The sequence below is a fragment of the Manis javanica genome, chromosome 4 (genome assembly GCF_040802235.1).
Source record: "Manis javanica isolate MJ-LG chromosome 4, MJ_LKY, whole genome shotgun sequence".
NCBI classification, from domain to species: Eukaryota; Metazoa; Chordata; class Mammalia; order Pholidota; family Manidae; genus Manis; species Manis javanica.
In genome coordinates this window covers 118,436,839-118,458,254 of record NC_133159.1, presented here as the reverse complement: position 1 = coordinate 118,458,254, position 21,416 = coordinate 118,436,839, and the positions used below count along the sequence as shown (strand labels likewise).

At 38.9% G+C, this 21,416-nt stretch overlaps 1 protein-coding gene across 1 annotated transcript in view; it reads right to left on the bottom strand.

Moving 5' to 3' along the window:
• The window catches only part of TEKT3 (tektin 3), a 45,651-nt gene extending 25,184 nt beyond the window's left edge, over window positions 1-20,467 (bottom strand). The window contains exons 1-3 of the mRNA XM_073234756.1: window positions 20,348-20,467; window positions 7,917-8,524; window positions 6,654-6,737 (exon numbers count right to left, since the gene is read on the bottom strand). Of these exons, the coding sequence (XP_073090857.1) occupies window positions 6,654-6,737; window positions 7,917-8,495 (663 nt within the window). The 5' untranslated portion in view covers window positions 8,496-8,524; window positions 20,348-20,467. The remainder of the gene's footprint in view (window positions 1-6,653; window positions 6,738-7,916; window positions 8,525-20,347) is intronic.
• Window positions 20,468-21,416: the final 949 nt, after the last annotated feature.

Here is a 21,416-nt window from a genome sequence, read left to right as displayed (position 1 = left end):
TTCCTTTGCTATGATTTTATTTTCCCTGGTGGCAGCTGTTTAGCCTTAGGCATATTTCCATCTAGAGCAGTCCCTTCAAAATGCACTGCAGAGATGGTTTGTGGAAGGTAAATTCCCCCAACTTTTGCTTGTCTGGGAATTGTTTAATTCCTCCTTCAAATTTAAATGATAATCTTGCTGAGCAGAGTATTCTTGGTTTGAGGCCTTTCTGTTTCATTCCATTGAATATATCATACCACTCCCTTCTGGCCTGTAAGGTATCTGCTGAGAAGTCTGATGATGGCCTGGTGGGTTTTCCTTTGCAGGTGATCTTTTTTCTCTCTCTGGCTGATTTTAATTCTCTGTTCTTGTCCTTGATCTTTGTCATTTTAATTATTATGTGTCTTGGGTCCCTTGTTTTGGGAGATCTGTGGACCTCCATGGCCTGAGAGACTATTTCCTTCCCCAGATTGGGGATGTTCTCAGCAATAATTTCTTCAAAGACACTTCTATCCCTTTTTCTCTTTCTTCTTCTTCTGGTACCCCTATAATGCAAATATTGTTTCATTTGGATTGGTCACACAGTTTTCTTAATATTCTTTCATTCCTAGAGATCCTTTTTTCTTTCTCTGCTCAGCTTCTTTGCATTCCTATTCTCTAATTTCTATTCCATTTACTATATTCTCTACCTCATCTAATCTGCTTTTAATTCCCTCCATTGTTTGTTTCATTTCAGTTACTGTATTTTTAAGGTGTCTATCTCCCTCCTGAATTCATCCCTTAGCTCTTGAATATTTTTCTATAGCTCCATTAGCATGCTTATGACTTTTATTTTGAGTTCTTTTTCAGGAAGATTGGTAATTTCAGTCTCACCCAGCCCTCTTTCCATATTTGAGGGATTTTGGATTGAACAAGGTTCTTCTGCCTTTTCACAGCCCTGGAGCGATGGGAGTGGTCACAGGTGTGCTGTGTGGGTGTCTGCTGGGAGGACAAAGTCCCTTCCTACTTCTTGGTTTCAGTGCCCATCTCCGCTGTCTGGGCAAGTTAGCTGGGCGCAGGGAACAGCCTCTGGATTAATCCCCTAAGATTCCATGGGTGGGGCTCAGGATGACCTAGGTGATGGTGTGTACCGCAGACAAGCAGCAGGGGTGTCTGCCACAAGGTCAAAGCCCATTTGTGCTTCCAGGTCACAGTGTCTGTCTCTGCTGTCTGGACTGGTTAGCTGCTCACAAGGAGCAGCCTCTGGGTTAATCCCCTAAACTGCCATCTGTGGGGCATCCCTCAGGATGGCCTAGGGCGATGGCAGGGCTCACAGGTGAGTGGTGCAGGTGTCTGCCGCAAGGACAAAGCCTGTTCGTGCTTCAGGGTCACAGTGTCTGTCTCTACTGTCTGGGCTGGTTAGCCGCACGCAGGGAGTGGCCTCTAGGTTAATCCCCTAAACTACTGTGAGTAGGGCGGCCCTCCTCCTGGCCTAGGTGATGGCTGGGGTTGCAGGCAAGTGGCATGGATTTTTGCCAAGACAATAAAGCCCTTTCGTGCTTCCCAGTTGCCGTGCCTGTCTCAGCTGTCAGGGCTGGTTAGCCACATGCAGGGAGAAGCCTCTGCATTAAGCTGTGTAGTTGCTGTAGGCAGGCCTGCCCTCAGCTGGTCTGCAGCAATGGTGGGGACAGCAGGTTTGCATGCAGGTGCCAGCTGGGTGGAATTAAAGGCAGGCTGCTTATCATGGTGAGGGACCTCAGGGCTGCATTGCCAAACAGGGGGATGGAGCGCCTGAAGCTTGAAAGTTCCCAACCTGCTGGGCTGAGAGTACTGGGACAATTTTGTCCACCAGTTCCTACTCCTAAACCCTTGCCCCTTTAGCAGCCCTCTGACTGTTGAGAAGTCTTTCAAAGCGCCTGCTTTTCTTTTGTCCCACGGCAGCCAGTTGTGAGAACCTGTTTGCAGTCTTAGTCTCTGACTTTGGTTTTCAGCCCCTCTAATCTCCAGGGCACCATGCAGTATGGGTCAGTGCTCCTGGGATATATTTCTAGGGCTGGGTGTTCAGCAGTCCTGTGCTTCCACTCCCTCCCTGCTCTGATTCTCTTCCTCCTGCTGGTGAGCTGGGGTGGGAGGAGTGCTTGGGTCCCACCAGTCATGGATTTTTTATTTTACCCTTTTCTGTGAGATGTTCACTTCTCCCAAATGTAGACTGCCTGGTGCACTCTTACTTCTGGTCACTCTTTTAGGAATAGTTGTATTTGCTGTATTTTCAAAATATGTGTGGTTTTGGGAAGAGATTTCCACCACACTTCTCACACCACCATCTTTTTTCCTAAGACCTGTTCTTGTTGTTTAACAAAAAAATTTACTGAGGTATAATTCATGCACTTAACTGTACAATTCAATGTTTCTTTAGTATGTTTAGTATATTCACAGAGTTGTGCAACCATCACCAGGGCCAATTTTAGAATAACACACCCCTTAGCTGTTACCCCCAATTTCCAATCCACCAAGCCGCCTCCTAGGCAACCGCAAATCTACTTTCAGTCTCCATATTTCATATAAATGGAATCATATGATATGTGGTCTTTTGTGACTGGCCTCTCTCACTTGGCATAATATTTTCATGAGCACAGATGTAGCAGAATGAATCAGCACTTCATTTCTTTTTACAGCTGAATAACATTCTATTGTAAGGATATACCACCTTTTATTTGTCATTCATTAGTTGATGGACATTCGGGTTCTAAATGTCTGTTTATAAATAATGTTGCCATGAGCATTCACATGCAATTTTTTTGTGGGCATGGTAATAACCCACATTATTGCCCTTTTCTCTTAGGTAGATACGTGGGAGTGGCATTACTGAATCATATGGCAATTCTATGTTTAACCATTATCTAAAGCACCTGCATCGTTTATATTCCTGCCAGCAGGGTATGAGGGTTCTAATTTCTCTGCATTCTCACCAACACTTATTATCTGTATTTTTGAGTAGAGCCATCGTAGCCGGTGGGAAGTGGTATTTCATTGTGGTTTAATTTGCATTTCCCCGGTGACTAATGATGTTAAGCACTTTTTCATATGCTTATTGACCACTTGTATATCCACTTTGGAGAACTCTCTATTCAGATATGTTGCCTGATTCATATTGAGTTATTTGTCTTCTTGTTTTGTTTTGTTTTTTCTTTTTTGAGTTTTAAAGAATTCTTTATATATTCTAGGTACAAATCTCTTATCAGATATATGATTTAAGAAGACTTTCTTCCATTCTGTGGATTGTCTTTTCACTTGGCCAATGATGTTCTTTGAAGCCTCAAAGCTTTTCATTTTGATGATCTCCAATTTATCTATTTTTCCTTACATTGTGTTTTGTGGTTTTGATGTCAGATTCTAAAAACTACTGCCTACTCCAGTGTCACAAATATTTTTGTCTATGTTTTCTTTGAAGAATTGTATAGTTTTACTCTTACAGTTAACTCTTTAATCCATCTTAACTCATTTTTTTTAATGTGATGTGAGGTAGGGGTCCCATTTCAGTCATTGAAGAAAAGAGTATTCCTTTCCCATTGAATTGTCTCAGCACCTTTGTTGAAGATCACTTGATGACAAGTGTGAGGGTTTATTTCTGGATTCTCAGACTCTAGCTCATTGGTCTGTTTGCCTATTCTTATGCCAATACTACAGTGTACCACAAATTTTAACTTTGTAGTAGCTTTGAAATTGAGAAGTGTGGGTCCCTCAACTTTCTTCTTTTTTAATATTATTTTGCAATTCCGCATCCCTTCAATTTCCGTGTGAATTTTCAAATAAGCTTGTCAATTTTTAGAAAGCAGTCAGCTGAAATTCTGGTAAGAACTGTGGGAACTCTATGGATCATGTTGGGAAGAATTGCCATCAACACTATTTAAGTTACATGAACATGGCACGTCGATTTATTTAGATTTTTGTTAGTTTCTATCAACAATATTTGTAGTTTTAAAGCATGGTCCTTTACTCTGGCTGTTCATTAAAATTATCTGGGAAATATTTTTAAATATCAATACCTAGTCCCCATTCCAGATTTGAATCAGGCTCTCTGGGTGTAAGACCCAGTCATTGATACTTTTAAAACCTTCACCAAGTGATTCTAAGGTGCAGTCAGGTGTGAGAGCTAGAATAACATACTAAAGGTAGCCAAGGTGAAAAAAAAATCCTGGGGAATACTAAGAGACATTCGTGGGCAAACTAATGAAATAAAGCTGTTAGAATTGACTTACAATTTACTTCATACAGAACATCTCAGGATTAATAAGAGCAAGAGACCCAGGCATATTTGCTGGTAAATTCTTCCCTATTTAGAACATCAAAGTAGATGACAGATTATTTTAAGATTTGAGAGATTCATCAGAGGCTGGAAAAGCAGAAACAGCTAAGGAGGCAGCCATCCTTATAAAGCTACTTCATTCAGGATGTCTTATTCCAAATCACATGTGTACAGGACTAGGGACTGTGGCTTCTACAAAGTAGACTGCAAGCCTCTCTGTAGTGGTCAAAGCTTTCCTGAGTCTATTATTTTGACTCATATTTCTTTTAGAGAATCAGGCAATAGAGGAAAGCAAAGAGAAAAAAAAACTGTGTTTATCATCTTAACATAAATGGTCACTAAACAAATGTAATGCAGTCTTAAAAGGGACCCTGGGTGATTTGTGAGGAAAAAATTACTGAGGACAAGGTTACAAGCTGATCATGTTTACCTTCTTATCAAGGAAGGTAAATGAATCTTACCAAGGATTCATTCCTCACCAAGAACGAGTCAAACAAAGGCAAAAAGGTGGGACCCTGCAAAGTTGGTCCAGGAAAGGGGAACTGATTTTCTGCAGCAGAAATTCATCTAGTTAGAGTGGGAAAAGAGAAGGGGTGAGAACAGACAGGGGGAGTCGATAGTGGCTTTTCTCCTGTAGGAATTCAGGGCTCAAGGAAGGGTTTTCAGTAGACAGATAAATTGATCATAGGAAACCCAGATCCAAGTGAAACTGGGACAAGGGAAGGCATTTGGGATTTCACATTAGCCAGCGATGAAGGAGGAGAGGATGATGGCCAACAGGGGTAGGGAGAATAGAATGGCAAGTAGAGAGATAAGAAGCAAATCAGAGGGACAATTTATAGGAACTGCAAACTGATTACAGAGACTGAGGAGATGATGGTCAGCAGGCGATGCCATGGTGACTGGAGGACCTTGATTGATCAGTGCCATCAGTACCATCGGTGCCATTGGTATCATCAGTACCATCAGTGCCATAGGTACCACTGGTACCATCGGTACCATCAGTACCAAGAAGGCAGGGTAGAAGAAAATTTCACTCTTGGGCTTCATGAATGTGAACAAGAAAATGAGTTACCAACACAGATACGTTTGTCAGACACTTAGAAATGTAGAACTAATGTTTAATAAAGCATCTTTCCCAAAAAACAGAGATTAGGAAGGGCCCCAGGCTGAGAATGACTGAAATCTTAAGGAGGGGTAGAGATCTTATGGGAGCAAGTCTACAAAATGAAAGACAGAGAACTTAGAATAATTCATATTTAACTGATGGGAGATGGAAGAGAGCCTAGTGGGAGAACCAGCCCAGTAGTGCAGATATAACTATAAGCTTCTGGGTGACAATTTGTCTATGTAGCAAAAGCTTTCCAATATACCCTCTGACACATCAATTACATTGCTTGAAGTATAGTCTAAGGAAATAATCAGAAATACATACAGTTGCCAATAATGATATTTTTGTACACTGCAGTGTTACTAAGAATCAAAACCAAAAAAAAAAGTGAGATAGGGAAACAACCTAACAATTCAAGAGAGGTTTTTTAAAAAATGACAGCACCTTCACATTGTGGAATACTATGTAGCCATTAACATCATTAAAGGGTTCTCTAATGATGTGGGAACTTACCCTAATATAATTGTGAAATGAATAAAACACAGTAGAGCAGGGTGAATAGGCAGAGCACCAAGGATTCCTAGGGCAGTGAAAATACCCTGTACAATACCTAACAGACGGATCCATTTCATCAAGCATGTGTCCAAACCCATAGAATCTGCAACACCAAGAGTGAGACCTAAGGGAAAACTCTGGGCTTTGGGTGACTATGATGTGTTAGTGTAGGTTCGCCAACTGTAATAAGTGTCCCCCTCCAGGGCGGGATGTTGATGTGTATGGGAAACCTCTGTACCTTCCCCTCAATTTTGCTGTGAATCTAAAATTGCTCTAAGAAAAACTAAATCTTCAAAAAAAATACCACTGCTCTCCCACATCTATACTTAAGAGTAAACATCACTGAGCATTTACCAAGCAAAAGTACTACTATTCAAATTGATATATATATATATACTATTAAATCTAGTCTTGAAGACATGTCTGTGTGTCTTTAAATTGGGTGGTGTCTATTTAAGTATGATTAATTAAAAGACTGAGCTACTCCAAAATTAACTTTTATTTCAGTTTAACTAAACCTCAGGTGATTTTTATATTTGTCTTTTCCTGTATCTTTCAAATTACTCTCATAACCAAAAAAACCAAGCACTTTCTAAATACTATAAACGTTTCACACTATAATTCCTTATATATGGCTTTCTGTAACATATTTCTTATTTCTATATGTTAAACGTATTTTGCAGTCAAATTACTTGTTGTTGAAACATTTCTCCTATTATTTACCTTCAAGAGTTCTGTTTCCACTTCATCGTGAACAAGATCAATCCCCACTCTTTTCTCTCGATGAAACAGACATTCTCGGGCAACCTACAATGCACAATGGAAACACTAGTAGGGAAACTGAATCTCCTCTGGAAATTCAAAAGGCAAGTGGCTGTCATTTTAAGGATACTTTAAAGTAAGTGTATGGGGGGCTAGGGGGTGATGAGATACATAATAAACCAGGGATCCTCAAAATGAGCCCAAGTGTGGAGAAAGTATGGAAAAGTTTCGGACCTCCAAAAATAACTCATGATGAGTTCATTTCAAAGGACATGAATGCACAATTTACCTTCTTCAGGATTTCCCATGGTTGTGTTTAGTGGCAAGGGGGCACAAGTAAGAAGCAACCATGTGCAGGGGTTTCCAACAAACTCATCAACCCACAAGGCTTCTAGCTCCTTGATTCTCTAAATTCTTCTGCCACAGATGTCATAATAAAGACCTACTGCAAATGTTTAGCACATGGGAAATAAGGCCTGTGAAGTAACATGAAGAAAAATGGTATTGGCTTTGTTCACTAAAATATATACACTTTCTGAAATAATTTCTATATTGCACCTCTTCAAAAACAGGAATCCTTATTTCAGTGGTGGCGGTGGCTAGGATGGGGTTGGTGTGCCCCCAATACACTCAGAGAGTTAGAGGCAACCTGAGCCCACTCAGAAGCCTGGTTAGAGGCCAGCGACAAACTGAAATGCTCCCACCACGGCCACCATGACTGGTTTAACCTAGGTCCCCTTTCTCCATTTAATCAAATTCATTCCACTTCCTAAGATGGTGTCATTTGATCATTTTACTGTGCCCTGGGATGGAATCATAACATATGCACAGGAGGCATTTCATAACACAGACTAAAAGAAGACGGTTTCTTTTCCTCAAATATTGTTTACATTAACCCAAGGACAGAAATGACCAAGCAGCCTGTTTAAAACATGGGAAGATGGTATTTTCACCATAAAACATAGTATGTCCTAAGGATGTCTCTTACATTAGCCTCCTTTGCTTTGCATCCAGAATTCTTTCTACTTAAATGGTAATTCTGTATAATGTGTAAAAATGGCAATGGCTCTCACATTACAGAAACAGTTACAAGTTTATTGACAGCCAGGTGGCTTCCACAGGTGAAGTGAAACATTATTCAGCAGACACATAACCTCAGCAATTCAACCAGTGGGTTATAATCATAAAAGCACAGTGTCTTTTATCGTAAGGTCTTATGTTTACCTGAAGAGGGGCTTCTGTCTCCATCAAAGCCCTCTCCAGCTTTTTCTTGACATCAGTTAGTTCATTTGTCTCTCCAATCATTGCATCCAACTCATGAATGATTTCAGATTTCCAAAATCCTATGTCATTCACTCGTTCTCCCAGATCTTGGGTGGAGTCTGCCTGGGTTTTTCTTGACTGTTGATATTTGTCTTGAATGAGACGAGACGTATCTACCCTTAGTCTCTCTGAATTATGTCGGGAAGTGTTGGATTCTAGGTAGTTAGTTAAATTGGCCTTGTACCAATCATCAGGCGTATACCTTGTGAAGAGCGTGTTTCTGTTGGAAACAAAGGGGAGCATGGTACTTTCGGACACCTTCTGAGATCTGGTGCAGTAGGGTGCCAAGGTCGGCGAGTCGGAAGCCACTTTGTAGTATGTGCTTGGTCTCCAAGGCAGGCTCGGGCTGTGGGTCAAATTGTAGTGTGGGAAGCGGTCTCTGTAGCTTGATGCCATGGCACTGATGGCTGGTAGAAAGCTGGTTGGTGTTGGTCTAGGGTGGGCATAGGTTGCCGTTAAAGTAGAACCTAAAAGCTCCATGACTCTCAAACACTATCTGTAAATCTCTCCTGTTCAAAAGGGAAAAGAAAAAATGTGAAAATAGACAGTCACATAAATTGATCTTTGATGAAAATTTACAAATAAAAGGCCACATCTGACTTAGCATTAGCAGTGCCCCCTGACACATTAGATATTTGTTCTAATTCTGTATCCACCTTTTCCACTGATAGTAAATTACAAAAAAAAAAGTTCATGGCTGTGTCTCTAGATTGTCTTAAAATTACATATTTCTTAAATTGGCTATAAACATTTCTGAAATATATTTTACTTTCTGAGAAGTATTATTGTCTTATAATAAATTCAAATTAAGGCCCAGAAGTATGTATTTTAATAGCTAGGGATTCAAACCTTGGCTGTGCTATTTACTAGCTGTGAGACTTTGGACAAACTACTTAACCTCTCTGTGCCTATTTCCTCATCTTCTAATAATAGGAATATAATAATAATAATAATATTACTTATTTGGAATATTATGGGAGGTATTAGCAGCAAGGGTTTGCTTGGCAGCATCCCCCCCACCAAGTCATCCTAAAAACACACACAATCCAGGTAACAATAGCATGGCTGGCATGCAGACACAGCTCAAGGGAAATACTCAGCTCCCTTTACCAGCAGCTTGCCACCTCTAGGCACCTCCAACAGAAAGACTCTAGGGTTGTGGGGACTGAGTAAGACAATGGTCAGTATGTGGAATACTTAGCACAGTCCTGGGCACATGGTACATGCTCAAAAAAATGTTAGCTTTTTAAACTAATACAGAGGAGTATATAAAGCTAAAGGTAAACATTCATCCCCACCAAAAAGTGAATTTCTCAGAAGGAGACTCTAAATAGCTCATTAGTAGTTTAGTAGTTTACCTTTCCAGATTTTTCCTATTCATTTACCAACATATGTATTATTTTTAAAGCTATATGCATCTACCTATATTCCATTTATATATATGCACAGAACTTTGTGATACAAAAAATGGGATTCTTTTAATCATTACATGTATCATTCTAGAATACACATTTTTAAAATATATATTTTGGACCTCTCCCCCTATTAGAACATACATATTCACTTTATCCTTTTTACCAGCTGAAAAATATTCTAATATCTGAAACTTTTGGTCATTATTAATCCAGAAAACCAAGGATACCATACTATGACATGCTTCTCATTATATAAACATAATTCTATTTGGGGGTTAACATCTATGGACACATTTACTGAAAAGGAAAAATCTGATCCAATTCTCTAGCCTTCTCAGAAAAAGAAAATCATTCAATAATTATTTAAATAGTTATGTCTTCAGGCCTTTAATACCCAAGCCACAAAATAATCTATTTGTAAATCTGACTTGTGGTCAAATCAAAATCCATTTGGACCACATGTGATGAAACAGCCATCCACTGCCCCTGGTGGTGTACCACACAGCCCTAACTCCCTGACACTTTCCTGATTCTTCCCTCCCTTATCCTCCAGACACCTTATGCTGGCCAAGCTTAAAGTACAATGATGAAAAAGAAACCTAATAACCATTCACAGTTTTTCACCTCAGTCTGACACTTAAACATCACTTTTGGAGAAAGCAAATTCAAAGTAACTGGAGACCTTAGAGTTGTCATAGCTACCTTCAGTTCTAACCCCTTCCCCAAACCAATCTAGAAATATCCAGTCAGTTTTCTTTCAGCAAGACGTTTCAAATGGAGTTGGCCTATTCTTACTTCTATTAATTATTGACAATAAAGGATCTGAAATCTAATGGCTCACTTGGTCTTTCAAACAAGTGATTACGATCCAAGGAATTCCAAGTGTATAATTACCATCTATGTTTCCCCAACACCGATTATGCTGAAATCTTGAAACATCTCAACCCATGTTTGTCAAATATTGAACCGTGAGTCATCTGCTCCAAGCCATGATGTGTGAATGCAAAAGATCACAAGCCAGGGGAAATGTATGCATTGGGAAAATCAACATCATTTACAAAAGCACCCATGGATATATTATTTTTAATTAGGGATGGGATATAGTTTAGAACCTGGAATCTGAAGCACAAAGTTCAGTTGTGTAAAGATCACAGAAATCGAGCTCCTCCACATGAAGACACAATATTCCACAGACACAGATCAAGTTCTGGCTCCAGTCAGCCTTCTTATTAGTCACTCAGGAGACTGAATAAAAGAAAATAGCATGGCAATGTCTGGTATCTTCAGTCATTATTGGCCAAGGAACCTGAGAATGTAACAGCCTAAGAAATACTTAAAAACTCAAAATAGTCTGCAACCATGATACAGTAATAAAATCTGGACTTAGCCTCTTAATGTAAAAAACTGGTCAAAATATATGAAACACCTTTTCATTTAGGTGTCACAAGACAATAGATATCACAGGACTTTGATTCCTGAGTGAAGAGAAATAAGTAAGGTGCCTGGAAACATGTTCCAGAGTGCAGGAAAAACAGACAGAAACCAACAGAGCCTGGAAACATCTGCAGGTTGAGAAGGAGATCAGAATTTGGGAAGGCTGAGGCAGGTACAAGTGTGAAGCAGGATTCTGTAATAAAGCAAGCTATAAAGAAAAAAGAGCTCCAGAAACCTGTATGGGGTCCCCTTGAGTCTTTGCAGAGTAATAGGCTGCACATACATCAAAGGACATCCCACACAGCATGGCAAAGAATGATGGCAAGCTTGTTAGCTGAACCACTTGTAGACTTCACAGAGGGTGGACAGACATTTGGACCTCAGGCCAGTCATAGTGGAGAGCTGTTGATCACCCAGGGCATTCCATGGAGAGCCCACAGGGATCACAAACTAGTGATGGGGTTGACCTATTTCTAGAATAAAAGTACTGAAAACTTATTCTAGCAAAGCTTGCAAAGAGGTCTCAGAAAAATCAAACTAATCCACAAGTAATTTAATTGTCTGACAAACTTGAGGCATTCAAATATATAATGTCAAAATGTCTAGAATTCAACCAAAAACTACCAGATATGCCAAGAAGCAGAAAAATGTGACCCATAGTTAGTAGAAAAATCAGTCAATAGAGACAGGTCTACCCCTGCAAAGAGGTGATGCCACAAGCAAACTATGCACCCATATTTAAAAGAAAATAAAAACATAATGAAGAGAGATATGGGAAATATAAAAAAAACAAATGGAACTTTAGGAACAAAACTTACACAGTATATGCCTGCAAAATTTCATTAAATGGAATTACAGCAGATTAAACACTGATGAAGCAGAGATTAGTGAACTCAACTCTACCACACCAAAGCATGGGCATTTTTTTACAGGAAAAAGGAATGAGAAGAGCCTCAGTAACCTAGTTATAATGACAAGTGGTCTAATGAACTTGGTGTGTCATAACAAGAGGAAAGGGAGACAAAAATGTTTGAGGAAATAATAGCCAAATGCGATAAAAACTATAAATACCTAGGTCTAAGAAGCTCCCCACACTCCAAGAGGATAAACACACACCCCTATGTGCACACACACACTACCACCCCCACCCCCACCTCCACCACCACCATCACCTCTACCACCACCACCTCCACCACCAGCCCCACCACCTCCACCATCACCACTGCCACCACCAGCACCTCCACCACCACCATCACCTCCACCACCAACTCCACCACCACCACCACCACCACCAACTCCACCACCTCAAGCCTCATCTAATCAAATTGCTGAAAATCATCAACAAAGAGGGAAAACTTAAATTCAGAGAAAAAATACATATTACATAGACATGACCAAAGATAAGAATTAGAGTGGAATTTTTATCAGAAACTATGCCAGACAGAAGACAATTGACCATCTTTAAAGGGCTGGGAAAAAGCATAATCCTGGAATTCCATATACAGTGAAAATATCTTTACAAAGAAGAAGATGAAAAAAATTTTTTCATAAAAACAAAAGCCAAGAGAATGCAGCAGCAGACCTGCACTGAAAGAATCGTTAAAGGAAATTCTTCAGGCAGAAAGGAATCATGCCAGATGGAGACTTGGATCTTCCCAAAGAAATGAAGTGTCAGAAATGGTAAATATGCATGCTAATATAAAAAAATTATTTTCTAAATTTCTTTACAAGACGATTGTTTAAAATAAAAATAATAAAAATTTATTGTGGGGTTTGTAGTAAAAATAGAAGTAAATTATATGGTTATAATAGCACAAATGATAAATGATGGGGGTTGAAATGGAAATGTATTATTGTAAGGGTCCTATGGAATAATGTTATTTAAACATATACTGCAGTAAGTTAAAAATGTGTAGTGTAGGCTTTGTGGCAGAAGCTCTCAAGATGTGATCCAGGAACCCATGGGCTTGCCCAAAGCCTTCTCAGGGTGACAGGGTCAGATTATTCTCATAGTAAATACTCAGATGCTATCTGCCTTTTCACTCATTCTCTCACAAACTTACAACGGAGTTTTCCAGAGGTGACATGACATATGTTATCACAACAAACTGAACACAGAAGTAGAAATGAGAACTCTGCTACTAAGAAATTAAAGAACTTCCCCCAAAATACAAAGTAATGCCACTCTTCTCACTAAACTATTTCAGTTTGAAAAAACGTCATTTTATAAAACATGTTATTTATGTTACTATAAAATAGGTTGTTATGGTTATTTTTAAAAGACCTAATATTTTTAATTTTTCAATGTTCATTTCTAATATAATAAATATCAAAAGATGTAATCCACATAAACTGAAGCTCTTTGAGGTCCTCAATGTGAGATCTTTTGTGTATGAAGGGGTCCTGAGACCAAAAGATTTTGAACCACTGAACTGGAGCAACTTTTAAGAAAAAAGAAAAACAAAGAACAGAGTTAAACCTAACCAGCCAATAGTGGAAGGAAGACTTACAAAAGGCACATAATTAATCCAAGAGAAAAAAAGACAAAGAAAATAAATAGCAAGACAGTAGACACAAACCCAATCATATTGATAATTATATTTATAATAAAAGGTTTAAACAATCAAATTAGAAGGCACACATTTTTATGACTGATTTTTAAAAGTAATATTGAACTAGAGTCTGTCTAGAAAAAAATCCCATCTTAAAAATAAAACATAAAATAAAAGTATGGGAAAGATATGCCATGTAAACACTAATCAAAAAGAACACTGAAACAGCTATATTAATATCAAACCAAGTAGACTTAGGAGCAAAAAATATTATTAGAGATAACAAGAGAAATAAGGATAAATGGATTAATCAAGGAGATACAATGATCTTAAATGTCTATGCAACCATTAACAGAATTTTAAACATATGAAGAAAAAACTGGAAGAATTAAAATGAAAAATGGAACAATCCAGTTCTAATTGGACATTTAACACTTATATATCAGTATTTGACAGAACAAATAGGCATAAAATTGGTTAATAAATGGGTTATTTGAACACTGCAACTAACTAGATCTAATTTACATTTATAGAGCACTCCACTCAGAGGAACATATTCCTTTGTATCTATGTGAGATGATGGGTGTTAATTAAACTTATTGTGGCAGTCATTTCACAATACATATAAGTCAAGACACTATATCTTAAACTTACAGTGTTGTATTTTAATTATATTTCAATAAAGCCAAAAGAAAAACAAAAACACAAAACCCCTAGCAAATTACATACTATTTCCAACTGTACAGAGAATATTCACCAAGGTAGACCATATTCTGACCATCAAACAAGTCGCAATAAGCTGAAAATATTGAAATGACACAGAATATGTTCTCTGGCCATATCAGAACTAAATTAGAAATTAACAATAGATAGATATTTTGAAAATTCTCAAATGGCAGGAAATTAAACAACACATTTCTAAATACCCTATAGGCCAACAAAGAAATCACATAATAAATTAGAAAATATTTCACACTGAATAAGAATGAAAACACAGCATGTCAAAATTGTGTAATGCAGCTAAAATCATGCTTACAGGGAAGTTTACAGCTTTAAATGCTTATATTAGAAAACAAGAAAAAGCTAAAATCAGTAGTCTCTACTTTCATGATAATGGCTAGGGGGAAAAAAGAAAATGCAAAATCAAAGGAAGAAAATAATAAAAAGAAAAACAGTGAAGTAGAAAGTGGACAGATAGGGGGCTGGGAAAGCAATGAAATCGTAACAACAAAATGAATAAATCTCTTGCTAGACTGACCAAGATAAAAAGAAATGGACAAATTAGTAACATCAGGAATAAAAGAGGGCATATCATCACACACTCCGCAAACATTAGAAGATGGGTAAAGCAGTATTATTAACAACTTTATGCCAACCAATTTGACAAAATGAAATGGACAAACTTCTTTAAAAACTCAAGTAACCAAAACTGACTAAAGAAGAAACAAATAACCTGAATAGCCCTATATAAATTAAAGAAACTGACTTTGTAGTTTAGAATCTTTCCTCAAGAAAACTTCAGAGCCAGATGAGTCCACTGATGAATTCTACCAAACTTCTAAAGAATATATAATACTCCAGTTTTTAAAAGCATTTGGCTTACTTTGATGGTGTGCTTTTGTAGTATTTAAATTATTCTCTAAATTCTAATTCAGTCAGTTCTTAACAGGACATGTGAGGTACATACTAAAATCACTAACTGATACTATAAATATCTCTTATTTGCAAATAAACAGAACCAATTTTTGGAAAAAATGACCATAAATAGCTTGAAAAACTCTCTCCCTAAATCATGCAATTTTAGTCATGACCAAAAAGCATATTAAGAAATGAGATGTGCTGTAAAGTCAAATAAAGTGTTGACTATATTCATTTGATGTGGTCAATAATTACTTACATAATGGGAAAATGCTATAATTGTTTTCTACAAATAGTATTATGCTAACAGTATAATCAATCACCAGAGACTGTAAGTACTGGGAAGCTCTATTACAACCCAAAGGTAGCCTCAAGTTGCATAAACATATTTCATTATCATATTTAGGCAAAACTTTAAAATCCTATTTCAAGGTATAAACATGTGTATGTCACTTTCTGCAGAAGATATGACAAGTACAGAAGGTTTCCATGACTTGTTCCACACCCTGCCTCAGATCAGTGGCCAACATAGGCTTGAAATGATCACATACAACCCCCTTTGGTTCCATGGGTCATATCCATCTACTTACTCAGAGTCTCAGACTTGAGCAGAAAACACTGCCCCCTAATACATTAATAAGTGGAACAATCATAAAAAGTTATATCCAGTTTCAAAGTTTAGATGGAATTTATTTATGTGTATATTAAATAAGAATGCAAGAGAAGTTAAACAATCTTTCTTCCCAAAAAATATGTTGATAAGGAACTCTCTTCATTGCTGGTGGACATGAAAATTACTATGCATTGGAAACTATGTGGCAGCATATAGTAAAATGGAAAAAGCATGTTCCCTGTGACTAAGCAATTCAACTTTTTGATACACATCTAGAGAAACTCAAGTATGTACACAATTAGGATGTACAATATGTTTCTAATAATTTTTAAAAGGAAACAGCCTGAAAGTCCATCAATAGGAATATGCATACATAATTTATAGTAAATCTGTACAAGAATTACCACACCACAACTTAAATGAATGGCCTAGAGCATGTATAGCATGGTACCATTGTGAAAACATAAACTAACACTATATATTGGCTTTTGGATGAATGGGTAGGTAACAGAATTATAAAATTATGCAGAGAGCTCGCAATTATTGAAACTGAAAAAAGAAGAACAAATGAGGCCCAAAGTTAGCAGAAGGAGGGACATAATAAAGACCAGAGAAGAAATAAATAAAATTGAGAAGAATAAAACACTACACAAAAAATAAATGAAACCAAGAGCTGGTGCTTTGAGAAAATAAAAAAAAATAGATAAACCCCTAGCCAGACCTACTAAGAGAAAAAGAGAATCTATACACATAAACAGAATCACAAATGAAAAAGGAAAAATCACAAGGGACACCACAGAAATACAAAGAATTATTAGAGAATACTATGAAAATCTATATGCTAACAAACTGGATAACCTAGAAGAAATGCACAACTTTCTAGAAAAACACAACCTTCTAAGATTGACCAAGGAAGAAACAAGAAATCTAAACAGACCAATTACCAGCAATGAAATTGAATCAGTTATCAAAAAACTACCCAAGAACAAAACTCCCATACCAGATGGATTCACCGCTGAATTTTACCAGACATATAGAGAAGACGTAATAACCATTCTCCTTAAAGTTTTCCGAAAAATAGAAGAGGAGGGAATACTTCCAAACTCATTCTATGAAGCCAGCATCACTCTAATACCAAAACAAGGCAAAGACACCACACACAATAAAAATTACAGACCAATATCCCTGATAAACATAGATGCAAAAATACTCAACAAAATTATAGCAAACTGAATTCAAAAATACATCAAGAAGATCATACACCATGATCAAGTGGGATTCATCACAGGGATGCAAGGATGGTATAACATTCAAAAATCCATCATCATCCACCACATCAACAAAAACGACAAAAACCACAAGATCATCTCCATAGATGCAGAAAAAGCATTTGACAAAATTCAACATCCATTCATGATAAAAACTCTCAACAAAATAGGTATAGAGGGCAAGTACCTCAACATAATAAAGGTCATATATGACAAACCCACAGCCAGCATCATACTTAACAGCAAGAAGCTAAAAGCTTTTCCTTTAAGATCAGGAACAAGACAGGGATGCCCACTCTCCCCACTTTTATTCAACATAGTACTGGAGGTCCTAGCCACAGCAATCAGACAAAAAAAAAGAAATACAAGGCATCCAGACTGGTGAAGAAGTCGAACTGTCACTATTTGCAGATGACATGACATTGTACATAAAAAAAAAAAACCTAAAGGCTCCACTCTAAAACTACTTGAACTAATATCTGAATTCAGCAAACTTGCAGGATACAACATTAATACACAGAAATCTGTTGTATTCCTATACACTAAAGATGAACTAGCAGAAAGAGAAATTAGGAAAACAATTCCATTCACAATTGCATCAAAAAGAATAAAACACCTAGGAATAAACCTAACCAAGGAAGTGAAAGACCTATACCCTGAAAACTACAAGACACTCTTAAGAGAAATTAAAGAGGACACTAACAAATGGAAACTCATCCCATGCTTTTGGCTAGGAAGAATTAATATTGTCAAAATGGCCACCCTGCCTAAAGCAATCTACAGATTCAATGCAAACCCTATCAAAATGCCAACAGCATTCTTCAACAAACTGTAACAAATAGTTCTAAAATTCATATGGAACCACAAAAGACCCCAAATAGCCAAAGCAATCCTGAGAAGGAAGAATAAGGCAGGGGGGATCTTGCTTCCCAACTTCAAGCTCTACTACAAAGCCACAGTAATCAAGACAATTTGGTACTGGCACAAGAACAGAGCCACAGACCAGTGGAACAGAATAGAGACTCCAGACATTAACCCAAACATATATGGTCAATTAATATATGACAAAGGAGCCATGGATATACAATGGGGAAATAACAGCCTCTTCCACACCTGGTGTTGGCAAAACTGGACAGCTTCATGTAAGAGAATGAAACTGGATCACTGTCTAATCTTACACACAAAAGTAAATTTGAAATGGATCAAAGACCTGAATGTAAGTCATGAAACCATAAAACTCTTAGAAAAAAACATAGGCAAAAATCTCTTGGACATAAATATGAGCAACTTCTTCATGAACATATCTCCCTGTGCAAGGGAAACAAAAGCAAAAATGAACAAGTGGGACTATATCAAGCTGAAAAGCTTCTGTACAGCAAAGGACACCATCAATACATTAAAAAGGCATCCTACAGTATGGGAGAATATATTCATAAATGACATATCCGATAAAGTGTTGACATCCAAAATATATAAAGTGCTCACACACCTCAACAAACAAAAAGCAAATTCTACAATTAAAAAATGGGCAGAGGATCTAAATAGACACTTCTCCAAAGAAGAAATTCAGATGGCCAACAGCACATGAAAAGATGCTCCACATCCCTAATCATCAGAGAAATGCAAATTAAAACCACAATGAGATATCACCTCACACCAGTTAGGATGGCCAACATCCAAAAGACAAACAACAACAAATGTTGGCGAGGATGTGGAGAATGGAGAACCTTCCTACACTGCTGGTGGGAACATAAATTAGTTCAACCATTGTGGAAAGCAGTATGGAGGTTCCTCAAACAACTCAAAATAGAAATACCATTTGACCCAGGAATTCCACTCCTCGGAATTTACCCTAAGAATGCAGCAGCCCAGTTTGAAAAAGACAGATGCATCCCTATGTTTATTGCAGCACTATTTACAATAGCCAAGAAATGGAAGCAACCTAAGTGTCCATCAGTAGATGAATGGATAAAGAAGAGGTGGTACATATACACAATGGAATATTGTTCAGTCATAAGAAGAAAACAAATTCTACCATTTGCAACAACATGGATGGAGCTAGAGGGTATTATGCTCAGTGAAATAAGCCAGGCAGGGAAAGACAAGTACCAAATGATTTCACTCATATGTGGAGTATAAGAACAAAGAAAAACTGAAGGAGCAAAACAGCAGCAGAATCACAGAACCCAAGAATGGACTAACAGTTACCAAAGGGAAAGGGACTGGAAAGGTGGGTGAGAAGGGAGGGATAAGGGGGAGGGAAAAGAAAGGGGGCATTACTAGTAGTATGTATAAAGTGGGGGGAGGCACAGGGAAGGCTGTGCAACACAGAGCAGACAAGTAGTTATTCTACAGCATCTTACTATGCTGATGGACAGTGACTGTAATGGGGTATGCGGTGGGGACTTGATAATTGGGGGAGTCTAGTAACCATAATGTTGTTCATGTAATTGTAGATTAATGATACCAAAAAAAATGATGAGTATAAATAAACACCAAATTCTGGTAGATGGCAATAGGTAGGAAGCCAGAAAAAGGATGGGGGTCCCAAGGGGTGCATAGGACACCCCTGCCTGTAACACTTGTTGGTTTGTCTTTGTTTTGTTTTGTTTTTAAGTGAGGTATGGGTACATGGATGTTTGAACACACTACTTATTGTGGGAAATAATTAATTTTAAAAAGAAAAAAGTAGAATACTTTATCAAATACCTCAAATCACTTTGCCCATTAGAGAAACAATTTGCTTGTTTTTCACACACACACATTTTGTGACTAATTTTACCCATCTCTAAGATATTTATTTGTTTATATCATCATAAGCATACAGGGAGAAAATATAAGGGGACTTGAAGTAAACTGTCAAAATTCAAGGAGAGATTCACCATCAGAGCTAAACAGACGTGGCTAAGGGCCACAGGACACCACCTGTCTGGTCAGGAATCTCAGGAACTGTCTGAACAGCCAGGTGATGATGTATTCAGCCATCCCCTCAGCTGCACCTGGCTGATGAGACAGGAAGAGCAGGGGTAGTGTTTGGGGACACAAGGACTACAGTGGAAAAGCACGACACTGCTAACAGGCATAGGAAATGACCCGAGTTAGCACAGGTCGGGATTCGAGCCCCTTTCCTGTTCCGCATGTAGAAATAACTTTTCAGTCCTTGAAAAGAAAGCATCAGACATGTAAATTACGAATACATGGCGAGGTGGGAGGAGGACTCCGGAGCGGGTGCCTGTGGGTTTGCGTGGTTTTATCTGAGGGGTGGAGCAGGGAAGTGTAGATCCTTGAGGAATCCCAGGCTTTCCAGGGCCTCCCCCCGCGAGTTCTGAGGTCAGACGTTGGAGCCCGGATTGGGGACACTGGACCCTAGAAGGTCGTCCGGGCCGCAGGCAAGAGCCGCCGAGCCACTCACCTGTCAGCGGTGGCCGGGTGAGCGGCGGGGTAGGGGCGATGGGCAGCGAGGGTCGCAGCCTCACCACCTACCGCCCGCTGAGGCTTGCCCCCAGCAGGTCTGGCCTTGGCCCGGCCTCGCCCTCCTGTGACGTCATCTCCCGCGAACCACTCAACCACCGCCCCTGCAGGCTTGCTGGGAGCTGATTGGCCGGGGGAGGAGAGGCGGGCGCTGGAGGAACAGAGGGAATCCGGCGGGCTGCGGTTGCCATGGACGCTCTTGCTCTTAGTAACCACGGCTCCCGGGGAGCCCGGCACCTCCCGGAGGTGAAAGGGGTGAAAGACAACCCAAAGGAGAGGCCACGGTGATTCCCCTGAACCTGACTCGGAACTCTTCCACCTAAGAAGACCTTGGAGGCCCATTCCTAGGCGCAGGATGCTGACAAGCTCCCACATTCACACCTGTCTTCTGTCCAGCATTCTTCCATGATGGGAATATCTAGTGATAATCCTCCCTCTAAGGAAAAGATTTGAGGCTTTCTCTCACTCTTCAGCAAATATTTCCGTAAACAGTAGTCTTTACTGTTTCATCCAGGCACTGGGCCACTTTTACATGCATCTCTGTTCATCCCTGCAGTCTCTTTACAACCGAGTGGAAAGAGTTTAAATTTTACATGAGGAAACTCAAGCTTGGAGATTTAATTGACTTGGGCAAGGTCACTCAAACGGCAAGTGGCAGAGCTAGTACTAAAACTCAGATTGGTCCAACTTCAAGGCATTCTGTCCAAGAGGCAGCAGTCTAAATGTGTGAACAGCAGGAGAATTCATAGAGTTACTGTTAATGCTAAAGAAAATCATTCTTGGTCACAGAGTTACTATTAATGCTAAAATCATTCTTGGTTTGTCTGGGTACCCCTGTATGATGACACTCCACCAAAGGGTTTTGCAGTGAGACCTGCCCATGGCCTCCTGCCCATCTCATGACTACCCTTACCCCGGTGCCCAAGGAGTCAAACCTCCATGTCTATACCTCTGACCCAGTGTTCAGACCAGCCCCTAACAGACTTTAGTGAAGTCATGACAGGTTGGGA